The 27,775-nt window shown below is 38.2% G+C and overlaps 1 protein-coding gene and 1 pseudogene across 1 annotated transcript; both read left to right on the top strand.

Annotated features, from left to right (window-relative positions):
* Positions 1–12,343: 12,343 nt before the first annotated feature.
* LOC145473546 (uncharacterized) lies at positions 12,344–15,321 on the top strand (annotated as a pseudogene).
* LOC145473544 (uncharacterized) lies at positions 15,317–27,445 on the top strand. Its single transcript, XM_081455049.1, has one exon. The coding sequence runs from the start codon at positions 26,322–26,324 to the stop codon at positions 27,003–27,005; it is 684 nt and encodes a 227-aa protein (XP_081311175.1). The 5' UTR covers positions 15,317–26,321; the 3' UTR covers positions 27,006–27,445.
* Positions 27,446–27,775: the final 330 nt, after the last annotated feature.

The raw sequence follows: 27,775 nt of genomic DNA, 5'->3' as shown, positions 1-27,775 counted from the left end.
TCTAAAAAACTTCCAAGGTCTTGTTTTCATTCTTAAGACGGATAAATTACTGTTTTGGGCTTTAAAATAGAAAAGAAAAATACAAATCAATGTTCAGGTGGCCTCAGAATGGAGGATCAAGGAGTACAGAGTCCTCAAAACTTTCTGGTGAAGACGTTTTTCTTCCTACAACCGCCAAGAAAACATGAAGATCGGAGCGCTTTCAAGTAAGTTTCGATGACAGATCACAGGTTTAAAGCGGCTTTTCGGACTTCAGAAACAAAAATGGTAATGTACATTATTACTTCCAAGTTGATTTCAACTTTTGGAACGATTGGTAAAGCCACGGGCGTTAAAATGACTGCAAAAGCGGTCGGCAGAAACTCAAGCTTTCGCGTTAGCGTGAAGAATAATTTGAACATGCGGTCATGCAGCGACGCACGTCTGCGAGATTTTGAACAATTTTTTACTTTTAAATAGGTTTCGTCTCAGCGTGAATAAAAATTTATTGTTATTGAACTTCCTTTCGCATTTCTTTCATTTGGTTCCCTGTATTTGGGAATTTTAGGTTTTAAAAGTGAACAGTAACTTGCACGCTGGATTTCTGCATATTTAATTTACAGCGACCTCCAGGCGCTTTGTTTATTTAGTTTATTCGCTTCGTTCAAATATTTTTTGGAGTCTTTTTCAGCTACTACAGAACCGCTGAGAAAAGAACTAAATGGCCACTGATTTAACACAGTTGAAATACGACTGATCTCAAAATAATTCGCTTGTTTTTGTCGTGTTTTTGATTTACGACTTTCATCTTTCTTTCGCAGCGCCGTAATATTTTCGTCGCGCGACGAAGAAATTACTTGATTTCTTGTTTTCAGATTGATTTTTACGCGAGTTCTTCGCTTTTATTTTTTGTTGTTTTCTCAAATGTTAGCTGTTATAATACAAGAAATTCAATTCTGGTGTATTTGGTTCGTTCTTGTCCTCCGAAGTCAATAATTAACTCATTTTCGCAAAGTCAATTTTCTCAGCTTCTGTGGGACATTTTGTCGCGCGGTAAAGAAATAATATAATTTCTTGTTTTTTCATCAGTTTTACACATTAGGTTGAGTTCTTTTTGCTAATATTTTTTAATATTTTGACCCTTCAGTTATTCAACTTTAAATAGACGATGTCTTGAAACCTGATCTTGTGTCTGTGGTTACTGCGCATATGGTTTATTTTTGTGCTTTCGCTCGCTCAGAAATATTCCAAAAAACGCCAGGGAATTAGGGGTGGGTCCCGGGCAATTTCATTCAGGCGTCAATGGGTTAAAGTGTGACCGCTCTGGTTTCGCGCGCATATCTCACCTGACTCCCTAGCTCCAGACCAATGACTTCGTAGAATCTCAATCAAACTTCAACTTAGGTAAGTTTTGTTTAATTTTACAATTAAATACAACTGCCTACTTAGAAAATTGTTTAGAACAAGGAGCACCTTTTGCTCCCACAGTACAACCACAGCCATCATGCATAAATTTTGTTACTTTTTGAACCAGTTCATCGTTATTTTCTCTTTCTCCTAGATCCGTCATTGTGTTGTGATGATAGTTCATTAGTTTTAAAAATGAAAAAGACCAGTATTCTGTGGTATTCTAACTGTTGCGTATTGCTATGGAGATGTAAACTGTAAAAACGCTGTTACTAAGCAAGAGAATGATCTATGAATATGTAATGTGCATTGCATGACAATGATGGGACATGGGGACATGTTAACATGGTGAAAGAAACCACGTGATCATTCTTTTGACTGTCTCGAACTTACGTGAGGTCCCTGTGGTACTTGACGATGTCGATGGCTCTCGATAGTGGAAACTCAAGGATTTGGCCTTTAGAAGATTTATATTTTTATTTTTAAAGTTAGTTGTTTCCAAAAGAAACCTTAAACACAAAGATGAATTCAAAATTCTGCAGTTCGAATTGCTTCTCGCTTCACGTGGCCGCGCTCATACCCGCATACACGGCAAACTCCACTGAAGTGTGCGCAGAGAATCAGCCCACATTACTCTACCACAGAAAGGAACCAGGCAGTTACTATGAGTTCACATCCACCATGGTAAAGCCTTACACCTCCACCCAAAACTTTGTATATTGCAGTGACAGAGAGAAAGCTCTTTTCAAGGGCTTTGGAACACCTATGTCTTTCGTGTTAAGCGAATGGTACACGGTTCAATAGTTGTTGAGGAACAAATGTTGCAGCTGCTGTTTAACAAATATTGAACAGTGTATCATGTGATGCTGAACGTTGAAATATGCTGTTCAACATGCTGAAAGTTGTTGAACATACGTCGCTTTCAGAGGGCTCTGAGAGGAAATTAACTTGGTGACCGCACATTATTAACTTCGTGTGTAGTCGGTCATTAGAACTCCTGTTAATACTTAACGGCATCAACAGACATAGACTTACCTCATAGACTTTGGAACCAAAACATGATGCATAGTAAAAGGTGATGAAAGATTTATGTGAGCATTAGACATTTTTAAGATGTGTTGGTCACAAACTCATGGTTTTTAGAAGAACGGGGTTATTGTTTTATAATTTGAGCCACACATACGTCCTCTGTATTTGGTGCTTTATTGCGGCATGGCGGACACACGTTTGTCAAAGAAAGGAAGTTTATTATGACATTATTGACTCCTCTGAGTTTTCTAGTAATAAAGAACCATTTGTAGAAGTAGGTTAACATCTAGTGAACATCATTTCAAGCTTACATTTTTATGAGGAATTTGTTTACGCAAGTTACAGTCACTTTTAATATCGCTTTGTAATCTGTTTGATTTCAATATGGTTGCCTCAACTCCTGGTCAAGTGGAACATAATCAAACTTTAGAAAGACTTTGCCATATATGTGCAGGTTTTCTAACTAAATTTAACGATCCTTACGATACCAGCCATTCGTGTACTGAAAAAATGGAGTTCCTTACACAAAATTATGGAATAAATGTTGCAAAGGATGACCCTGAAATACATCCCACTTGATTCTGCCACCTCTGTTACCTCTACCCAACCCGAATACAAGGACCTGTCTTTTGGCATATTCACACAGAAAGTGACTGTTACATGCAGTTTCATTGAGGAAAAAAAGAAAGGAGGCAGACCAAAAAAACTTAAACAGGGTAGGAAAAATTTTAAATCTATGGAGGAAACAGGACAAACTGAGACAACACTGCAACACATCCAAGATACTGCACACACTGTGACAAGAAAAGTTGAAGAGTTGGAAATGGAAAGTCCGCTTACCTGTCGGATTGAAGAGGACCAGAAATTTCAATTTACCCAGGAAATCAGAGAAGACCTCAAATGCCCAATTTGCAAGGATATCCTCCTTAAGCCTTTGGAGACATTGAGTGAACATTATTTCCGTGGGGAATGTTTTAAACAGGCCCTTCAATCTTATGGTTTTCCCCTAGACTTCCCTGTATGCAGGACTCAACTTAACCTAGCTGACTACATGAAAAAGCCCTCACGAATGGTACTGAAGGTTATAGCAGAACAAAGTCAAATGTAATCGTCTTCTCTGTGAGTTAACCTATGAAGACCACAGAAACCATTTGTGCTGGGCAAGAGCTGCCCAAGCTGATACTGCAGCTAGTACAGCAGCTGATCTCCCTTCGGTCACTTTGGGGCAAGCTATCGCACAGCTTTGTCGGGGAGAGATCCCTCCATGAATGGAGCAGATTGGGACTGTTTATTAAGTCCAAAATGAAGTCATCAGCTGATGGAAAAACAGCCATGCTTAAAACAGGTGGAAAAGTAAGTATGAATTATATAAAATAATAGTGTTAATTCTTACTTTTGCCATTATTTTTAAAAGTCTATAAGGGTAGTTGCAGTGCCATAACCACAAAAGGCCAGTGATGAGGTGAGCCAGTGCCATGTTAGAAACTAGACAAGGACCCTTCAAGAAGTGGGAACAGTTGTGAGTAAGGGAAAGTCTACCCTCCATCTCCTTCAGCAAGTGCGAGGCCAGAAAATAAAGTGCCAGCAACTTCTTAAGGAGGCACTGGGGAAGGCCTTGGTTCTGGAAGTCCCAGAGGGTGAGGCCCTGGCAATGAAGGGTGACATTGGACTACCATGGTTTTGACTGAATAATCTGCGCAGGTACTAATATTACAAATGGATATATGTCTGGATTTATGAAAACGGTGTTAAAGACTGAATCAAGTGTTTTTTGATTTAGTAGTTTTTTTTCATTTTTTTTCTGTTTTCGCTATGACAGCAACTTGTAAATCTTACCTAGCATGGAATGTAGAAACTCCCTGCCGCATGTTTCATTTATTTAGGTATTTTTTTTCATCATTTATCGGCCACCCCCTTTTCAATTTGCGTGAATTTTAGCCCAGGCTACACTCGTCTGAATTCAGTTCGCGCGGTGACTCTGACAAGGAGCGACCGATTAGCGTTCTGTATTTGCTGTCTAAAGGAAGTCTGCCTGAGGGCATCGTTAAGTCCAATGAAGGCCCAAGTCTAGCGATTTGCTAGTAAGTGTCGTCCATTATCGTACGTGAGGCAGGCCTGAGGAGATGTGTAAACTGTACGGGTCACATTTAGTCCCGTAATAGAAGGCCGTTTGCCCTGTGGCGATAATGTTGTGCTTGCTTTAGACAGCAAAACTCTTTAGCCACATCAATTTAGGGCTTAGACGTGCAATGGACTAGACATTTCTAGCTGCTGTTGGCGTCATTTGCTTTGAACTTTGATGTAGCTAAAGACTTGAAATCTGGATGTGTCATTCTGCGCTCGACAAAATTGAAGTACATCTGGGGCATTGCTATTTGCCAGCAAAACATGGCCACGAGGTGAGAGAAGAACATGAGTTCAAGCACTGATCGTGAGTAGAATTTCCTTGTTTTATCAATTTTAGGCGTTCTCGGCTTAGCTAAGTATCAGAACTGTCTGTGATTCGCTAGCGTGGAAGAAATTTATTTGCATGGCTTCTGGGCGATAATTGACATAACGACAACAAGTTGAGTGTTCGCTTACTGCTAACTATGGCCTAGTTTGTCTGAATTTCAATTGATTCTCAATGTAGGAAGCTCTTGTTCAGTCCATTTAGGACGATGCAGGCCTTTAGAAAGCAATAGATTGGCTCTCTGCCGTGTTTTTGATATCTGTACGTTCGTGTTGATTTAGACTCCAATTTCATGTTAAAAGCACTCTTAATTAAATTGTACAATTCATGATTCAACGAAACGACGGTGAATTTAGTCTTCCTGGCCTCAAAAGGCATACAGGAGAGTTATTTGCTGCTATTTGAGCTACGATAAGCCTCGTGGAAAGCTAGCTCTGGGACAGAATTGTAGCAAGATTATCAGTGACAAGTCAAATTCTATGGCTATGTTTTTGCGAATCCAGTCAGATATTGAGATGAAATGTCACGTAACGGCTACTTTTTGGCTGAAATATAGAGGTAAATAACCGATTCCACTGCTTATCATGCTCTTGTTAGCATGACTGGCTAATTCAACCCACAGTAAAGACATAGTGAGGTCATTTAGGTGAAATCGCAGAGGTTAAGCCTGTCTAAATTAGTGCTGTGGCGAACCAAATGATCAATGTAAGCTCTAATTTAGCTTTGTTTGGCTCATTTGACTCATTTGCAGCGACTTCAAAGGCTTGTATAGGCATGGTATGGACTCTGTTAAGAGTACACGAGGTAGATAGCACTCTCGGTACGACATGGCCATATTTATGTACATTTTCTAACCGATTTTCCAAAAACATGCCCGCTATTTTGGTGCAAAGTCTTTAACACGGTTTTCATAAATTCAGACATATATATACAGTATATAGTTTATGAAAATGTTGATAACAAAGTAGAATGCAGTTTAATATTTATGATACCTTTGTTCTAATATGTAGGTGGTTCAAGAGGTGGGGTGTCAAGATTGACAGTGAAAGAGCTCAATGAAAACGAAAGGCTGAACAAATTGGCGAAAACCTCGACTGTGACATGCTACCTCTTGAACACATAAAGGAAAAGGACAACAAGCAGGTGACCACTGTAGAGGAGACCCCCTGTGCCTATATGGCTGACCTTAACGAAAAGATAACAAGCTTTGTTGACAGCAATACAAAGTAAAAATCTTACTTGTTTAAATAAACATTTTGAATATAACAATACTATTAAAGTTTAGCTAGAAGATTACTATTTTGCTTATATTATCATGTTTCTAGGGCTGAGCTTCTAACCTGCCATGATGGTAACATCCCTGACAACGAGGTCTATGTTAAAATTGGCGGCGATCATGGGCAGGGATCAATAAAGTATGGTTTCCAACTAGCCAATGTCGAGAAACTAGTACTAAACAAGTGGCAGTAAGAAGATACAATCAATTTCCTTTGTCATTAACTGTTAATTTTGCTGGTGTTATTATTAATCTCATTTGATATCAACAATCTATATTCAATGGAAACAAAACTATTCGCCTGTTTTTGTTTGAGGATTATGAATTTCTTTGCAAAGTAGTTGGAATATCAGGGGCAAGTGGTGAGTTTCTCCTATCATTGACACAGTTCTCTATACACATAAGGTATAAGGAAATTTAGTTAACAACTTTATTACTTCTTTCCCTCGTTAAGTCGATATCCATGTCTTTAGTGTACTGTCCTGGCCACCAAAAGGAAACTGCCAAAGGATCAGAGAGGATCAGTTGCTCTTCACACACTTCAACATCTGAGTGAAATGCTGCAGAAGTTTCAGGCAGCTGGAGCTGATCTGAAAAGGGCCAAAGACTTCTACAATGTCATCCATGCTCCTCACTTCAACATCCCCATAGAGCAAGTAAAGATGACATACTGATAAATTTTCCTTGGCATAGATGCTTACCATTCATTACATGCATTAGCTTTGTTTGTTTAACAAAGGTAACACACAACAGTATTACGACTGACGAACCCAAGGTCCTCAAATTCCCGACTGAATTGGAATTTAGAAATGTTGATTTTTGAGGTGGTTTTGGTTCACGCATCTCCAGATCTTCACAGATTTTGCGACTATTGAATACTGGTTGAAGAGTGTGACAGATTTTCTTGCTCAGGTCAGATAGTTGTCTTCTCACTGCATCAGCCGACGTTTGATCTTTAAATGTAAAATTAACCGTTGATCAAGCTATTTAAAATTGTCCTACATAAGTATAAATCACAACACAAAATTCAACTGAAAGGAGTTTATTCAACTTAAAGTGATATATTGTATGTTTTTGATTGAATAGATACATTTCATTGCCTCCACGGCAAAAAAGGCTTCCCAAATTTCACTTAAAAGAACTTGCCTATCTCCTTCGCTTGGGGAAGGAATTTAAAGATGGTGTCAAAACATGCAGAAAACCCCAAACTTTGCCACTTAACCACGCGGTAAAAAGAATTACTCATAAAAAACTCACCACGCAGTTAAGTTCTTCCAGTACCACTCTTTGTAAAATTTTGTGCCATCTGTTGCCGAAAACTCAGAGCAGTTCACATTTTCAAATCTTTTAAGATGACCAGAATACTGCTTGAAGGACGGAAAAATTACAGGTGAGGTTTTCCAGGCGATAAATTGGAGAATTCCATCGATTTTCATCAAGTTTTTTGCATTGCACAGCTCCTTCAGACCTTTCTGCCATGTTTATTACTGTCAAGGGTGGCAAAGGCTCATTTGTTCATTTTCATTGGTTCTAAAACAATAGCCTTTCTTCCCTTCAAACTGTAAACAATGGCGGGGCCATTTGTTGCTATGGGAGATGAGCCTGTTGGTGTTGCCACTGTAGAAGCAAATTGCGGCCGCAAAAAAACTAAATTTCCCCTGACGTGAACGTTGTTGAACAAAAATAGAGCTTGGCTCTATTCAGTTCAACAAGTTGCTACTTGTTGAACAGCTTCAACCAATCGTTTTTGAGTTTGTTGTAACATGGCTTTGTGGAAATATCAACATGGCGGCCAAAGAGTTGGAATCAGCTCAGGTTGAAAGGAGTTTTGATAACACCAGTCAACTGATCAATCTGTATGAGACTTTTCAGTGCCTGCATGATATGAGATTGAAGGACGTGACATCCATACACAGGAAATTGTTGTAGCTTGAAATGTTCACGTTTTTGAGTTCTGCCAACAGGGTGTAGTATTAACCATTAACACATCAAAATTTTGCAGTTTTCCGTCTATTTTGTTGACGCCTTATAATAATGGCGACGACGCTTGAAGCACAAAGCAATAGCAACATTTCCTCATCCATTTCAACTTCCTCCCAAAATGTGTAGTTGTTGCTCAAAAAAAAGTTGAATGAGCATTCAACAAGTTGCAACATCTCAACAAGTCGCAACAATGTTTAACATTTGTTCATCAACAAAAGTTGAACAATGTTGAACCGTGTATCATTCACTTAACATCTCATGTGCGACAAAATTCACATGAGGGACAACATTGACAGCAAGTTAACAGGAGCTTGGGATTCATGAATCTGTTGCTGAAGAATATCTAGCCAATATCGTCAAATGTAGGTGATACCTGCCAACCTGGGCTTGTTGATGCCTCAAATCCTGCTGATTTTGATGTAATATATCAAAAACTTGTGCTTTGTGTTTCATCAGGGGTTCCAAACACCGAGAAACAGATGCGGTCTCATGCTTTTATTGTTTTGAGGTGTTTGGAACCCCTGCTGAAACATGAAGCACGAGTTTTTGATATGACTTCTCAAATGAACCAATAGTGTCACACATTTGGCATTTTCCTTTTAAAATGCTCTCATATGCATACTTTATTGTATTTCGTCATTCGGTGTTAGAACATGTGCGAAGCTGAAGCGTTTTGATTTAGGGAGCCCAAAACAGTTGTGGAAGAAGAAGATCTAGTCGACAAAGCTATTCCTACCTCCACGAAGTATAAGAACAAATGGGCTGTAACCATTTTTAATGAATGGCAAACTGAGGGAAAGGTTCATGTGCCTGTATCGGATTCTGGAGGCATGTTTAAAGATTATGATCTGCACAAGGTTGGAATACTGTCAACTTGAATCGAAGATATGGTTGCATTGTCATAGAATTATTGGCTGAACAAATTTGTCATAGAAGTAGTGAAAAAGAGTGGAGAATGCTATCCTCCAAAGACTGTTTTGGAAATTAAATTTATTACGAGCTTCCACAGGTAAGTACTTACTGCACACCATGTATTTTTATAATGGCAAACTTTTTGGTTTGAGAAGTGGTGAACATAGAAGCCTTGCAGTCAATAATTTTGAAATAGGAGCAAACTTTGTTAAGTTCCAGGAAAATTATTGTAAAACATACCATGCAGGCTTTACAGATCTTAAGTACATCCTGAGAGTTGTTAAACATGTTTGCCATCCCGTGGTAGGGTCAGCTGTCCATGATTGTTGCCTTGGGGAAATTTATCGGTTATACATTGGGCTTGTAGAAACTAATGCTAAGAATTTAAATGCATTCTACTTTAGACCATCTAGGTCTAAACTTAGATTTGATAAGGTTCCTGTGGGAGTTAATATTCTTAACGAGATTTTGCCTCAAATGCGCAAGGCTGCAGGGATAAAGAGAAAAACCAGTCATTGTCTCCGTGTTACCTGCACGTTTTTGCTCTTTAATGCCCACATAGTGGAGAAGTTAATACGCAATATGTCTTTTTTAAGTACGAGAAGCCCAGCAAAGAGAAAGTTAAGGAAGTATCTACAGTTTTAGGGCCAAACACTGCTGAGGTCCAAGCTTGTAATGAAAAAGAGAAATATTTGAAAAATGCTGTACCTAATGAGGATGCAAGTGCAGGGCCATCAAACAGCTGTTCTTTTAGTAAGTGCTCTGTTAAGATTAAGGTCAATTATTTTAAGTACATACAAATAGCTATTTAAAAATTGTAATTGAAATGTAAGAAAACTAATTTACTATTTGAAGATTGTACTGAAATGTAATGTATTGTTGAAAAAGTCATTAAAATGCAAGTGTTTGATCTGAGATCAAACATGGTTTTGAACTAAGACCAAAACTCTTAAGATCTTGATCTGGTGTTTCATTGGGTATCAAGATCCATCCACCTGATGTGAGTGGGTGATACTGATTGGCTGGCCACTTGAATTATTTATGATTTTGAGAAGCCAAGATGAAAGTGCTGAGTGAAGAATGAAAAACAGGGACACTCACAAGGGGGACATTTCCTGACATACTTCAGTAAGTACAAAGCAAAACAAATTAAAACTAGTAGTAATCATAGATTAAGAAGTGCATTTGAGTATTGGTAGGTAAAGCAAAAATTCTCGGAACAGCATTTTGTGCCTGAGCTGTTAGGGTAGACATGAAATTGGCCTCTCTCCAGTAGGGGCAAAAACAACTGAACTGATCGCAAGGCACATACATATGGGAGGTTTGTTCTTATTTGCACATGTATTACATAATATTAGTTACGAATGGCCAGTGTAAATCATGGACTGTAGTCAGTAGGCCGCATTTAGTCCCAAGTCTGCCTTTTATACATGAGTCCAAGTTTTATACCCAGTCCGTAATGCTTAGTCTGCATTTTATACCTCAGTCCGAGTTTTATACCCAGTCTGTAGTCTGCAGTCTGCAGTCCATGTTTTTTTTCTGACCTGAAACCTACCATTCTAGACCATGTAAATTGACACAAATGATGCCTGTTACATTGGTATGCAAGATGACATGCTTTTATTACCAAAATAAAGACAATTCTTCTGTTTACGAACACGTCTTGAATTGCCTTGGCCTTGGAGAAACAGCTAATGAGCATCCGGGTAAATTAAGACATGGACCTAGACTGAAAAATGCATTTTTTTAAAACATAAATTAGTGTTGTTCAAAGAGGTTTAAATAAAATCAAATGAAATTTGGTCCACTTAACAAAATTAAAATTGCGACTTCCCTGGTAAAATATCATGCGATTTAGTCACCTGATTGACATTTAAGGAAAGCCGAAGAAAGCTGAAAAATAGACCATTTTAAACAAGAAATGGCAACACTTTAACTGTAATCCTTGAAAAATGCAGTGGTACTTTTGAAATGTTGGATACTTAAACTTTTAAACTGTACTTGGCCTTAGATGAAATAGTGTTTTGTGTAGAAGTAGTTTCCAGGCAATATAAAAACAAACAATAAAACCATTGTTTCTTGTGAATTTAAATGACAAATAAAATAATTTTCTGAAAAGGCTGAGCACAGAGAGATGGAGGACATTGTGATACACAAGTATTTGGAGGTGAAAATAGGATATCAAAGTTTTAAAGTGTTGCCATTTATCAAAATACCTTCCCCTTGAGACTGTTGTCTGCAATCTTGAATTTGCCATATTGGCCGAGCAGTTCACTGAAAAGATAACCTGGGAATGACAATTTTTGTTGTCTTAGACAAAATGGCTGATAGGATCAAAGATTTGATATCAGGCCTGGCTCCGAGATTCAAAATGGCGGAAGAAGCATTGATGTGGTCGTGGTTTGAGTAATTTTTCCAAACTTTTTACCTGCTTTAATATGAAATATTTAACTACAGATTCTGAAAAATCAAAAGTTATACTTCCACTAATAGTAAGGTAGTCTAAATAATGTATATTTTCATGTTTCTAGGTGAAAAGGTGAGAATAAAGGGCCTAATTGTAACGAAATGCTTGTTGTAGATTGATGTTGTGGTTCGTGAGAAAAAATTGTACTTCTTGCTTACAGCTTATTATGAGCCTTCGTTGACATTTACAGTTGACATGCGCGAGATTTTGGTGTAAAATTACATCAAGCTAATCAGTAAGCAACGATCCGTCTCTGATGTATGTACATGTTATGCTCTTTGTTCAAAGATTGCAATTATATATCTAAAGGCTTTCTATAACAAAGTTTAAAACAGGGGTGACTTGGTCTAAAGGTAATTTTTGACAAAAAAGCCATGTTCTTTGTATAATTCTGTGAGCAGAAACTGTTAGATTTGGCACCATAAATGACCTCTTTCTTTGGATGTGGATCTGCTCAAGTTGCAGTCAAACACAGCTTTATAAAACCAACTGGCAAAGTTGAGTATGGCCATGACAACCACTTGAGAAACTACCTGGCAGTATTTCAAGGACACCAAGAGCGATATCAGGTAGACAAACATTCTTACATCAAATGCTCCAACAGCCTTGTACACCACTTTGGAAAATGGAAGCGAAAAACTAACAAGGATAAATACACAGAACATTTCAGCCCCAACAACTGGGAAAGCTGACCAAATATGAAAAGAAGCAACACACTCATACAAATTGTGAGGCTTGTCATGTTCATTACTTTCCTTTTCAATCTTTATTTCCCATGTGGAATCATAAAGAAAACTATTACACAACAAGGTATTCACAAGAACATTAAGAGCAGCATTCTTAAACCATTGTGCCATGGAAATATGAAGGTCACAAAAGAGGCTATAAAAACAGCTTCTTCACAGATTATGAAAAAATAAATACACCATTTAAAAATATATTTGGGGTAACATTTGCGAAGGCACAAACCACTGTTCCTGAGTTGGGTCTTGAAGACAAAAAATCACATGCTGAAAGGAAAAAGGAAAGAAGAAAAAATCCACAGTTGACAAGAGTTGCATCCAGGAGAAATGGTCAGAAAAGGACTCTGACACCATGCTTTCCACCAGACAGACCTACAGCCAGTGACAGGAGCAGCAGTTGTCACTTTTCTTTGAAAGTCCAGAAGATGCAGAACAAAGGGCCAATTAAAAGGATGTGACAGGAAGAAGAAGGTCAATGTAAGAAGAAAAGGCACTCTCTACGGCCAGAGGATCTTGACTTTGACAAAGACGGGCTCCTCAAAAAAGTTGATGCAATGAGGGATGGAGACAGGGTTAGTAAAAGGTACATTATATAATGAGACAAAGTAAAAAGGGCAAAAAGGTAAAGCCACCCTCCTGCCTGTACATGTATTACAAAATAGTAATAAACTACAATAAAAATAGGATATTTAATCCTTATAATTATAATAAACTTACTAGGGCAGTACTACTAACAAAGGGATCCAGGTGAAACTGATGATAACTGATGATAAAGTGCTAATAACTGCCATTACCCTGAAGCAAGAATCAATTACACACAAATCTCAAAATAACAGACCAGAGAGAAATTTAATTAGCAAAAAAAAGTTGAAAGGTGTATGCTTCTTTTGCAGATCAATTGCTAAGAACTTGTCCATCAATATGGTGTGAGGGAAACGACAAAAATCGGAAATATGGTTCTCAAGTGGTTCCTGGAAAGTAAAGAAGTACAGTTATCTAGATTCCAGAAATTCAGACAAGAAAAACCAGCAATCAGATGAAAAATAATCCGAATGCAGGGTGGAGTGATGTCAGTACCAGTTCCAAGAGCAAACAAAGAAATAAGGGAGACTTTAATGGTTATTACAGTGCAGTAAACTAAATATAAATGAATTTAAAAAGAACGTTTCTTTACTTTTTTAGCCAGGATCCATAAATCTGTATGTGCTGAATAGTAGACGATGCATGCAATGTATTTTCATTTTTCGGGTCAATTTACAAAGTTTGCCAGGTATTGCATTACAATGTTACATGAGTACACAAAATACTTCAACATGCGAAACTCCGGATTCATTAATTTATGTTGCATTTCATTTGTTTGAGCAAACTTGAAAGTGGAGAGTTCCTTCTCGGCAAAAAGGTGTTGCTGACAAAGGAAGGTACCCTCAAGACTGAAAGATTTACTGTATCTGGCTGTAAGATTCTTCTTCTAGAAATAAGGACATGCATGGTAAAAGAACAGGAACGGTGAAATCGAGTCTAAAGAGAGATTGAAAGCAGTGGAAAGAAAGCGGCACCTTGTGGTTTGGGGTTACAACTCAACCTTTCTCAACCATGGTCACCTTCTACTGCCAGTTAATTCAGTATATGATGAGGCCCTATATTACACCAATGAAGAAATGAAAGCACAAGGCAAAGGAGACATTGATGTACAGTCTGTAGTTGAAAGACCATAAGTCTATATTCTGGGGAGATGTGGTTCCTCTAAAGTAGATCAGCTAGAGTTGAGATTACTGATGTAATGCGCTTTTTTTCATGGAGATGGCCCTGAGCAACGGTTTGAGGTTGGAAAACAGAAAGGGGAAATGCTGGATGTGCAAGTTGTAGTGATGATGCAAGAAAGTATAAAGACCTTGCAGTGTCTCTTTCCAAACCTCACCTTACTCTCTGAGAACAGTTAAAGAAAGTTCTACAGGGGCCTGCTGGAAAAATAAAAGGAATGCTGGTTTGAGGCCATTTAAAGATATTTTCTTAGAAGAGTTGAGAGGTGAATGCAGAGTCCGAGGCCTCAAAACTGATGGACAAAAGAAGGACCTTAAGGAATTAAATTTTCTCAAAGAAGAGATTGGTGGAATTCAACGGGTGCCAGCAATGATGTTCTTTAACCAAGAGAAAACACTAGCAGACCTTGGTTTAAGTAGGCATTGCATACTGTCTATTACCAATATTGTAAATATCAAGAGATAGGTCCAAAAAAATTATGTACACAGTACAGTATGATTGTTTCCTTGGCCTATGTTCTGGGTAGGAGGATATATGTGTTGGGAGGTTTACAGCAATGATACATGTACTAGTCAATGTACAGTGTACATGTAACATAGAACATGTATTTACAAATGTATAAATGTTTACAAATGCATGGTACCTGTTACAAGTTCAGGTATATACAATATAATTTTACATAAAAATAATGACAAGTGGGCTATTCATAAACATAAAAATCTTGAAAATCTTATTTCAAACAGGAAACTATGGAGGTCTTACCTACAGAGTCTCTTCACGCTGTTAAGGAACACATTGCCAACGTTCTCACTGAGTTGCCTTCACACCTTGAAAAAGATGAAAAATTTGCATTTCAGGACATCACTGAGTGTTCATTTGCTAGAAAGGAAAAGCTACGTGGCTGTGATTATCGACTTGCAGCTGTCATAGTGGCTTGCAATTTAAGAGGTAAAGATCAAAACATTTCACAGATGAGCAGACCTCACAATAATGATAAACAATTTTTGAGTTATTTTTTCTTATTTGGCGATGGCCATCTTTTTTAATATTTAGCAGCATATGGTGAAGATAAAGAGGCTTTTTACATAGTGTTGTTTAAGGATATTTGAGAATTTCATTTGTATGCTTGTGTCTAGCACTTTCACCGCAATAAAACAAAATAATACAAATAACAGTTGAGGACCAATATGAAACAATGGAAATAGAATTATTTTGTTGCGATAACTCTTACAGTAGTGAGTGCTAGTCAGACAATTGACTACAACGTACATGTACACGTAGTCAGGACATTATTGTCTGACTAGCCATAAAATAATAACTTACAGCACAGGTTTTGCTCCAAGATAGAGTCATGTAACTGTTTTAGTTTAACTTGAAGTTCAGGTCAAAATTATTTGAAACTAGTTTGATTTGTATTTTCCTTTGTTCCAGACTTACTACCATACTCTTTAAACAAAGGAAAAACAAATCAAACTAGTTTGAAATCAGTTTGGCCTGAGATTCATTTTAACCATGTGCAACAGAACTCTTAAGAATAGACTTGAACTAGGCTACATGTAGCTATTGACAGCACTATTGACTGACACATTATTATAATTGTGTTTTATCTCATTTCAATAGGCAAAGTAAGACCTAAAATACAGACACTGCTGGATTACCTCACAGAGCTCAGTAAACTACTCAACTTGCCAGTCCAATCAAGCTCTCCAAAGTTAGTGCTACGTCTTCACAACCAAGCATTCATCCATGCCATGATATGCAAAGACACCATTGGGCCACCAAAGTCCCGAACAAGCAGAAAGTTCTAAGAGAAGGTAATCAGGTCTCAATGTATTACTTATTCCTCGTTGCACTCTATTTGAGCTGGGAAGTCCACTAGATCTTGCTTTTTGCTTCCCATCAGTGTGCCTATCAGGGTTGGGCAGCTGGGTAGACCGTAGATTTTTCCTGATCTCATTGTGAAGAAAGACTTTCTGTCATTATTAATCCTTTACATATTTACTGGGCTTAGGTCCTAATTGTTCTTGAAAATGTTTCCTTTGGTAGTCTAAAAAGGTGTTTAATGCTCTAGCCGAATTACTAGCACTCAGACTACCATCCCTTGGGTGATGACTTTTTGTTGTCTTGTCCTTGTCATTTTCCTCTTTCTTGTACATATGTTTCTCCAAGGGATGGCCACCAAATAGTCTTTTATATTTCTTTATCCTTGATTTGGTCCTGTGGTTTTGTTTTCTTAGTTCCCCTTTACTTTATTTTCTCAGGCTCCTGATCCTATTACAGCCCTTACTCTGCAAATAGAGTCTCTTGAACAAGCCAACTCTCAAACCATTCCTAGTATCAGAAGCCTCCTTACCAAGATAATCAATTATTATGGCTTTTGATGTTTGGAAGATTTTGACAAATATGAAGCCTTGGCTTTGGCTGAGCAGCTTGCAACTACCTGGAATCTTTATATTGTCTGCTTCGACTCTGGATGTACAATGCCATCAGTTCTACTCTGAAAAAAAAGTTGTATTCTAGTACTAACCAGTTTAAGGCATACTATGTTGCCCTTTGGGCAGATAAGGAGTATTCAAAGAATCTCAAAAGTTTGATAAGTCCTTCAAGAAACAGGATCCACAGGTGGCCCCCATGCCAAGGCTCTTCCCCTGGCTCCTCACGTCCTCACTGGCTCCTCACATCCTTGTGCTCTAATTTGTTATGCATGGGGTATGCCAGGGCACATTGCTTGCAGGTACAACAAAAGGTCAACCCACCCATACAGTATTACCAATCCTGCCCCTTTCACAGAATGAAGTCACAATCACATATGGACTTTAATCATTCAGTCAAGCAGTCAGTTGGTTTCTAATTATAACCTTGCACATGCAGACTTCCACAAGTTTTAAATTTTAAGGTTACTTCCAACCTTTGCAGATGCCCTTCAGGAAAAAAATCGTACGTACGCCAGTTACAATAAAACCTCAACAAACTATATATCATAACAAAGCTTGATAAATGTACTTTACGAAAAAATTACAATTTCAGCAATGTTTTTTCTTAGGAAGTGTCAGGAGGCAGTAAGGCATGAAACAAACGAGGGTTCTTTTGAATTTATCGGGTATTGGATTCCGCAGTACGAGCAAAATGGCTGCACAGTCTTATTCACAAGGCAACAATCAACAAGTGTGTCCAGCTTTTTCTATATTCTGATTGGTTGTCTAGATATCCACATCTAAAGTTGGAGTAGCTAAAAATATGTGAGACATGTTGCATAAATAGATGCCAGGGGAAAAATTTGTTAAATATCAAAATTTTCCGGCACACTTTGGTTTGTCATTATCTCTGAAATGTTCTGGTGATCCTTCAAATCTGCATGCCCTATAAATTCGCTCAAAGTGGATGTATTACTCCAAAAATGAAATGCGAGATGTTAGCTTGTAAGGGTTCGTAAACAACTCTCACCACGCCCAGAGATTATTATGCCTAATAAAACCGCCAACCAAAGGAACAACAGGACCTCCTAGTGTCTATGACAATAGATCAAGATTTCCCGGGAAAAGCATCACATTGCAACATGTTTGTTATCTCGCTCAGTGGAGCTAAATTCAAGACGACATAATATAATGGGCAAAGATGCCAAAGGCAAAGGCAAAACCCGCAACAAAAACGTTAAAGGCATAAAAATGTGCTGCTGAAAAACGAGATGTTAAGGAATCGAAGGACAGCTTAAGAAATACCCATATTTGAACGCTCTGGATCTTCAGCAGATGCTGAGATTGTGAAGGCGTTTGGCCAAACCAAGAGCCTTTGTCACTTTCGGCAAGGTTTTTTTTCTTACTTTGACAAAATGGAGCTTTTTCTTTCTTCTTTGGCCCGCTTTTTTTCATTTTCTTTACCCAAGGACTTTTTTCTGCTTTTGATTTTTCCATAGGAGTTAGTGTAAAGAGCTTCCACGTGGGAATTTTTGTCAAGTGTATAGATAAAAATATACAAATGACATGAAATATGAGCGATGAGTGTTTGCTGCAGAAATTTTCCCAGGGTTCTCACCCGTTGACAAGATTATGACACCTTCTTAGTTTACTAACTATATTTTAGAATACTTTGTTTTTCTAAATAACGGCCACTTTTTGAGATTTTTAATGTTTTTCTTTTGGAAACACTCGATAAAATGATGAACTTAAATTTCTCAAATAAAAGAAAAAACGATTTTTTTGGCCTCTGAAGGTGGGAAGTAGCTGTAATTTCTTCAGCAACCTAATCTAGCAAACTAAAACAAGAGTTTTTACCCTTTCCCTTCACAATTATTGGCTTGAAGCATCATGGAAATTTGTATGTGGTTATTTAACTTATTGTCCCTTGCGTTTTTGTCAACTAACAATTAACCCTTTGAATGCCAACAACGTATATATAGGTCCTAAAATGTGAGCCTCAGACACAAAAGACGTACATATATGTCCTCTATAAAGCTGTTTTTTCCCCCTGGTCATTCGCAGGTTTTTTACCATGGCCATTTAAAAGGACCTGGGAGGCATTAAACAATCTGCTGACCAAGTAAATTTTGCATTGTTGGCACAACATATACCCAGGAGGCTTTGTGTATTTTTTTATGGTAAATCCAAGATGGTGGAAAGCTCACATGGTCTTCATCGGATGACAACCAAGGAAGTCTTAAAAGAAGTTTTTGCCAATAGAGACTGGATTTAGTGAGGAGGAAAGTGAAGATGTTTCAGAATATAATGGCAATAGCTCTGGCTCCGCAAAAGATGACGAAAGCGGCAAAGACGTTCAAGGTTTCAAGGAACATGACAGTCCAAGTGCTAGTGAAGAGGAAGATGCTGCACCTAACAGAAGCGAAGGATGAGGAAGAGGTCGTCAAAGTGAAGGGAGGGGCGGTTGTGATGGAGGAAGAGGCAGTCGTCGTGCAGCAAGGGGTGGTTGTGGTAAAGCAAGAGGCACTTGATGCTCGACAACCATGTGGTCAACAATGAGTTCAACAAGCTGCTCTTGAAGCACAGTGGCTTTCACTGGACAGAGAGCCAAATGTTCCACCTTCACTGGTACTCCTGGGATAAAGGTGCCACTTCCAAATAATCCTTCAACAGGTGACTTTTTGAATTTATCCCTTACAGGTGCATTTTTTGACATCCTTGTTGAGCAAACCAATTTGTATGCAATGCAATATGAAAGGAACAATCCCAATGAGTGGTTTTGAAACCAGAGATTTCACATTATTGGAGTACAAATCCCTTCTTCAAAGGATCTATGTTCAATAGTGTCACCCTCCAAAATAGATTCCAGAGCATTCTTCAGTTCCTGCCCTTTGCTGATAACAGTCAGTTTGATCCCAATGATCCTGATCCTGATCAGCTATACAAAGTCAGGCCTGTTGTGGAGTACCTGGTCAACAAATTTAGAACTGTGTTTGTTGGAAACAGGCACAACTTGGCATAAAGCTGTTCAGCTTATGTAAAACCTCGGGATATTTAAGAACTCTTTTGTTCACCAGGGTAAAAAACCCAACAGAAATGGTGATGACCCAGACCTAGTTTGAAGGCTGGGAGCCATGCTGTACAGTCGCTAATAATTGACAAATGTCCGACTTTTACTCAAATATTTTTTGTTATGGACTGAATGTGGATGAAAACAATAGTACTCATAGATTCTCTGTTATTCAGCTTGTGGTGTTGCTGTTTGAATCTTCTCTCTTTCGATGGGTTAGCGAGTAACAAGGAGAACAATTTACAAGACTCAAGGAAATTCTCATAGGTGATGTTACATGTTCAATCCCAAACGCTGCGGAGTTTCCAGCATTTGCAGCTTTTAAGTGTCTAACATTCGTTTGGTTTCCCAGAGTTATAATCTGTCAAACCTGTTTCCAACGTTTTTACTGTTCATTTTCTTTCTATCGTTCATTTTGTTTCGAACATTTTTTCCTATCGTTCGTTTTGTTTCAAACATTTATTTTCTATCATTCGCTTCGTTTGGAACGTTTCATCTATACCATGTATGCATTTTGTCTACTAGGTAAATTCTTAATCTAAAACATCAAGCCGAGTTATTTTACCATATGACATGTACCAAACTGTATTCAGCACTCGAATAGTTAAGAAAGCTATTTGACTATTCAATTAGACACAAGAACTATAGACTTAAACCAATTAAGCTTAGCATGGCATGGAGTACTTCTTTTAAGCTTCCATTTTTGAAAACAAAATCACACGAAATAATCAAACACAAAATACATTACCTACCCAGTTAGGCTCCTTTTCATCAAATGTAGTTTGTAGAAGTGAATTCATTTAGGAGAAAAATTGAGGGAACTGTGCAAACGTTCACCGTGTGCATGTGAGAAATCTGACAGTTGAACTTGCACGGTGGGCACAGGAGACTCAAAATGTGGCCGTGAAATCCGTTTTCAAAATGGCGGGAGGTTATTTCCCCCGTGGGGGTAGGGGTCAAATTACTTCTTTGCTATGCTAATCATTAACTTTGCACCCAAAGTGCTATGCAGTAAGCGGATACTGCCAAAAACGCTCCTCGAAGAAAGATGCTTGAAAACTGCAGCTTTCATGTGGTACCAAACTTGCATGGTTTGGTGTTTTACTCAATGAAATGAGCTTTTGCACGTCAAGGTATTGTGAGAACTTCTTTGCCTCTTGTTTTTTCGTATTTTTGAACATTTTAGGTTTCAAAAGGCTTTAGCGTGGACAATTATTTAATCGTAAATTTGGATGTTCTGGGGAGAATACCTGAAGAAGAAACCTATCTTTTTTGTTTGTTAAAATCTGCATTTAGCGCCGATATTTAGGAAATTTTTTTGTTTGGCAGGCGGAGAGGACGCGCACGAAGACAAATTGAAGCATCTTATCGTGGATTTCAAAGTCCTGCTGATCTGCGTTAAAGATTTCATAAAATAAGTCTAAACTGTGGAACGGTCCTTTCTGACGAAACCAAACTGTGGCTGTAGAAGATCAAATTTCGTTTGGGAGGAAAAGTCAGCATCAGGCGTCCTTATCAATACGAAATAATTCGAAAAACATAGCATACCTACTCGGAAGAAAAAAGTGTACGCAAGATTCAATGTGGGAACTATGATGAGAAAGCTGAAAGAGCTTCAAGAAAGAACTGGCCTCGAACATGAAAAGGTTTTGACCGCAACACGACATCTTCAGGCAAAGCAGCCCAAAGGGCGAAGACTTCAGCAGAAGGTTATCAACGTTTTACGTTTTTTAATAGCCATTAGAAAACCGATTCGGTTTACCACAAACCGGATCTCCTTAAACCCTTAATTCACTGTTGCAATTAAACTGGCTTCAACAAAACACTGAGTCCCGGTCAGCTGACCCTCTACTGACCCCCTACTGGCCCCTTAACATAACCCCTTAAAAATCATCCGGAAAAAATACAAAGCGTAGTACAAATCAAGTTCATAAAATAAAATCATGTTACCTGAAAGTTCCAAGATGGCAGGCGAGTGTTGCAAAGGTCTGACACTTTTCTTCTTTCGTTACAAGTACAGGTTTTGTTCATGGATAAGCAAGCATAAAATTAGTTAAAATATCAAGGACAATATTCGTAACCATTAAAAAAATAAAGCGGGGAAAACAACAAAGGAACAAAATAAACTAAAAATGTAATGCAAGCGACACGCTTGCACGATACACAAACCGGAAGTCGTTTTGCAATGTAGTCAGCAAGGACAGTTCCTAGTCTCTCAAATTGCTAATGTCGATTAGGGCAGGGCGACAAATCAGATCCAAACAGGAGTTCTTTGAAATCCTTGAACATGAATGTGAACGTCTTGTTCAACGATTTCAACGAACTCCTGTTTGGATTTGACATTTGTCGCCCTAATTGACAGTGCTGGATCGAGAGATCAGGAACTACATTGCAAAACGACTTCCGGTTTGTGTATCATATGCAAGTGTGTTGCTCATGTTACATTCGTAATCGTATTTTATTCCTTCGTTGTTTTCCTCCCTTCATTTTTTTAATGGGTACGAATATCATCCTTGATGTTTCAACTTATTTTATGCTTGCTTATCCGTGAACAAAACCTGTACTTGTAACGAAAGAAGAAAAGTGCCAGACCTTTGCAACACTCACCCACCATCTTGGAACTTTCAGGTAACATGATTTTATTTTATGAACTTGCTTTGTACTACGCTTTGTATTTTTCCCGATGATTTTTAAGGGGGTCAGTAAGGGGGTCAGTGTTTTGTCGAAGCCCCAATTAAACTGCTATTTTTTACACTCAGATAATCTGAAATTTTCACAGACCCAAAGTTTTGCATTGAATATTTATTTTCACTAGTATAGGTAATCACATGATTTTGAGTGTAATTTGGAATGCATACACACTAGTAAATTTTTCAAAGGCTAGCACAACTGCACAAGCCGGAAGGGACAAGTGCAATTTGTAGTCAGTAATTTACAGTTTGTAATTGCATGAGAAGAATCTGTATGTGCGGAATAAAATGTTTTTACCTCAGAATAGTTTTTTCACCATTAAATTTGAACAATTTGATAATGAAACAAAGGGAAAATATTGCAGGTAACAATCTGCTGCTGTTCTACACCATGTATGTCTTACCTGTGCCATGTTTGTGGACGCTGAACAAAAACTCTTCAAGCTTTAATTTATAGATTTGTTTTGTTTTTAATAGGTGGATGATCTATCTGACAAGGAAAACTGACTACAGGCAACTATTTGTGAGCATCCTGAAGCCATTCAAAATAGGCAGCTGTCAGCAACAAGTGATGAACAGGGAAATGTCAAGATATCTAAAAGGACCATGAGAAAAAGACAGACTGAAACCTTGGAACTGGCACTCAATATTCATGGTGGGAAAGCGAACAACCACCTACCAGCTGCTGCAGGACTAGTAGAGACACTGTGTACTAAATTCAGTAAGAAACAATTAGTCACAACTGTTTCACGAAAGAGAAAATTCTGTGAAACTGTTTTCCCTCAAATCTATAACACTAAGGGAAAAGACTTTGAAAAGTCACAAGAAAATGTGTTGCGTAGCATTGCAACATAGTTTTGTAAGGGAGTGATGGGTAAAGCTAAGTACAGGTCTGTGTATCAATCCGTCTCTATGAAAAAGGGAGTTAAGAAAGGGTCTAAACAACAAAGATATAAAGTAATGGGTTGTAAAATTCCATCCCTGCTCCCATACAACAAACTGATGGAGCACGTAAAAACCATCGACCTTGGCAAAATAGGTAATGTAACTATGCCTTCCCAATACCCTCTCATCCTTACCATATTCCACAAGAGAAATCCATTTCCTAAAAATAATTATTGAACACATAGGGATAACAAACCCCGCTGCTCATGCAGATATCTTTTTCCTGAGTGGAACCTTTTCAGTATCTCATATTACTTAACAGGTGTGAAATGTACACACTGTACCACAGCACTTCAGAAGAACTGACAAAAATTGTTTTTGAATCTCAACAACAGAGGAGAAAAAGTTTATTTTTTTTTTAATTTTTCAAAAAAATTATCAGAAACTTTGGACCATTTACAATGTAAAGATCATATTTACATAGCACATGAAACCCTAACCCTACCCCTACGCTTCAGTGCCACATGTAAGGAAAATGACTATACTCAGGTAAATTGAGGAGGAAAGGTAACAGCTTGAGCCAAGAATCAACCAAATAACTTCAAGGAAGATTGTCCACACATCCTTGGTGCAAGATACAACTACCAGTTGAATGACCCGCAGTTTAGGCTGAATATAAACATTTTGGTCTCTTTCATAGACACCATTAAAGGAAGAAATAATCAACCTACTGAGGAGAAGCACTACATTTTCACTTCAAGGAAACAGAAAACAACAGAGAAGAAGGTAAAACTTGAGTAAAGGTAGTCAGGAGATGGCATAGCTGATAAAAGTGCCGTTTTTTGTCACACTACGAGTCAAAGTGGTGGTTCGAGAGAACAACTACCCCTCTTGCTTTATCAATGAATGTGAAAGAGCGTTGGCAACAAAACCAACTAAGCCTACCACAAATGGTTTTGTAGTACTTCCTTACGTTAAGGGCATCCCTGAAAGAATCAGTCGCTTACTAAAGCAACAAAGTTTACAAATTTCCCACAAGCCACAGAGAACCCTCATCAATCCTTTTCCTCGACCGAAACAGCAGAATGAAACCGACTATCCATCATTTGGAGTGGTGTACAGAATCAATTGCAGTCAGTGCAATTTTGTATACTATGGCCAGACTGAAAGATCACTGAAGACGTGGGTTTCAGAGCACAAAAAGGCTGTGTTGATGTTTGATCATAACTCCAAACTTGCATGCCATTTTCACAAATCTCATCATCAAATGGATTTTGAAAACGTTGAAGTTGTCGGACATGAAGCACATTACCATCAGCAGCTTTTTCTAGAAGCTTGGATGTCGGTAAAAGTCCCGCACACTGGGAATGATCACATGGTCATCCCAGAAGTCTACATGTGCTTAGCATGCACTTAAAATTCTCTCGAGTCATGCACATACAGCATGTGCAATGTTTCAATTTTAAACAGTTTTTAAATCGTGCACAACATCAAGCAGTCTTTCAACTGATGAAGGCTTAAGAGTTAGCCGAAATGTCTTGCTAAAATATACAAGTCAGTGACAAAAAACGGCACTTTTATCAATCAGATAACAAGGTAGGTTATCTCCAAAAGATATGCAGTCACAGTAGCATTCTTTAAACTAAAAAAGGTAGTGACATTATCCAAACTATGACTGCTGTCCCTGACCAAAATGAGTGTAGTACCACATGACAAATAAAGCCGCCTAACAGAACAAAAGAACATTAAATTGACAAACCAAAACAAGCAAGTGTAAAAGGAGAGGAATGAAAGCATTGCCAGGAAGAAATCTGATGCTGTTGCTGTGCCTTTCAAGGCTGGTATGATGATCCTCAATACAGGTTGAAGAATGATCCAGTCATAAAAAAAAGAATTCCCGAGGACAGTTTCACAATAAGCTACAATGAGCTATCACTATAAAAAACCATTAACAGAACATATAAATATATATACATATACATATACCGCAAGTGGTCAAGGTGAAAACAACATTCCAAAATTGTATCCACAGCAACTCTGGACTCCTCTAGAGGCCTGTCTCCCTCAGCCACTTAAACCAGCACCTTATTTTCCAAGGTGCTTCCTAAAACATCTCTGGAATACTGGGGAGGAATACTGTACTCTTCTTAAATTAGACCCATCAATCAATGTTTGATTAAGATTCAATGAGATATTTATTTCATGAGATCAACACAACAGTTTTGCATCTGACAAGCACCTTCACCTTAGGTTTTTCTCAATTTAGCCAACACCTATGACTGTTGATTCACTGTCGATATCCTCAACTAATGACTTTTATGTTTTGATAATGTATTTGTCCAAAATGTAGATGTAAATTAACTTATTAGTTCTTGTTCACACATGTAATAATTATTACCATTGAAAATTGCTTTGAGGAAAAGGAAATAAGGCATACATCTAGACAGGACCCATGACATCACGCAGAGCAACAAAGTGAATAGCATATCATGTGAACTATGCCTCTCACGCCAATCTTGTTCCCAGAATCTTCATTCCCCATGACCAGTGGTCAGAAAACGAGAGCTCTGGGAGCAACCATTTTAAATTAAACAAATTCTGCCCATCCGGTTTCACTGCACGGTCTGCATCTATGGAGCACGCCTAAAATGGTTGCTCCCAGAGCTCTTGTTTTTCCGGCCCTGTTTTCATGAGTGATTTTTCAAGTTGCTTAGCGAGTGACAACCGGAAACCTCATGAAAACAGTTGGCTGTCCGGCTTGCTTAAAGTTAAGTGAGTCGGCAAACTTCAATGAAATTTCCATTAAATTTAAGCCACCAAACCAAGTTGCTTAAGTATGTCATCAATTAATTTCGGCCAATCAAGTTTCGCCTGCAGTCAAACAACTGATGAACTTGTCAGATAAGAGGTTAACATAATTTGCGTTTTGCACGAATAAGCTTTTGTACGCAAAACATAATGGCGCATCCATTTCATAATTTCGGTTTTAATTTTCCACACTCTTCAAATCAAAGGTGGGTAGCTTTTCATGTGGTTGCTGATCTTGTCACTGCAAACGCAAAAGACTGAGTTTCGAGCTAAGAAAATACTTATTTGGCTTAAGTCTCCATTCGTGGTTCCAACTGATGGTGACCTTCATGTCAACCGGATCGCACAAGGCCCGATGATTTTTCCAACTTGGCAGCCTGATCAGCGAGACACTCTCCCTCCACGGCAGCAAGATTGGTGAGTGCAATCCCCAGCAATCCAAGTTATGAGCCAAGAAGGCAAGAGTGGAATTAGCGAGGGATCCAACAGCAAGGTCAGGTCACCGAACTGGACAGATGCAGAAGTACGCTTACTGATATCTGTGTGGAAGGACTATTTTCCTATCAGTAAACAGCAAAACTCCATTATTTGGGAACGTATCTCAAAGCAGTTAAATCATCTGCTTGCAGAGCAAAATCTTCCCTGTATTCATACTGCACAGCAATGCAAAGCAAAGATCAAGAATTTGGAAGATGATTGTAAAAGGGTCAACGATCACAATAACAAAAGCAGGAATGAGCACATAACCTTCCCATACTTCGATCACCTCAACGATGTTCTCGGCTGTAAACCAAGAATAACGCCTAAGAAAGTTGTTGAATGCGGGTTTGACGAGCAAGCGAGCCCTTGTGCCTCTTCATCGTCTTGCACCAGTATGCCTTCAAGTACTGAAACGGGTGACCCCAATTTGGAAGAACCTGAAAACCAGGAAGATCTTTCATTTTCTGAATCATTATTCTTTAAACAAAAGCCAGGCAGTAATAGAAAAGGAACAACGGAAAGCCCCTCAGTTGCCAAGAAAAAACAGACGCCTGCTAAAAAGTCAAAAAAGGCACAGGATCAGAATACAGGTTACTTCGCATTTTTGACTGAGAGTCAAACAGAGATCACAATTTCTTTGAAAGATTAGCAGAAAAAGAGGCAGAAAGGGAGCTGAAAAGTCAACAGATGATGTGTTCTATGGTTACAGAAATTGCAAAGATTTTTAAGGCGGATAAGTAAACTGACAGTTGAAGAACAAATTGACAACATATTTTATAAACATGGAGATAAATTTTACTACAGTTCAGTTACAGTTTAAACCCAATTCAACAAATGAACAATAACAAAGTGGTCAAATATTGTTTTGAAATCTAGTTACAGAACAAAGTGACGATATATTAGGAAAGAAATTGTATACAGATCAGCTATAGTTGAATTAATTAGAAGTTTCAATAAAATATTTTGTTTTCCGTAAATTTTTTAAAGGTTCTTAAATATGAAACGAACAAAAGAAAATTTGTTAAAAATAGCACATACTGTTACTGTTTACATTAAAAGTTGAAACTAAAAATAAGCTTCTCTTATTTATTTCACAATCTTGTGCCTTCGTGGTTTGCGTCATGACCAGGTAGTGGGGGAAGGGGGTTTGGTCCATCATTGTGAGGATCCACATCAGTGTCATCGTGCATATTTAAACAAATGTTGTGTAAAATACAACAAGCTATAATTGTCTGGGGTATTTTGTCTATAGATTCATCGAGTTGGTCTAACAAACATTGCCATCTTCCCTTCAGCATTCCAAATGCTTGCTCTATCACCACCCTAGCCCTACTAAGTGCTTTGTTAAATGCTCTCTGACTGGCAGTTATTGCTGCTTTTACAGGATAGGGCTTCATACACCAGTTGGTAAGTTTATAA

This window comes from Orbicella franksi, unplaced genomic scaffold (assembly GCF_964199315.1).
Source record: "Orbicella franksi unplaced genomic scaffold, jaOrbFran1.1 SCAFFOLD_38, whole genome shotgun sequence".
In the NCBI taxonomy this organism is placed as follows: domain Eukaryota; kingdom Metazoa; phylum Cnidaria; class Anthozoa; order Scleractinia; family Merulinidae; genus Orbicella; species Orbicella franksi.
The sequence above is the reverse complement of the archived record's forward strand: the minus strand, read 5'-3'. Positions and strand labels throughout refer to the sequence as shown.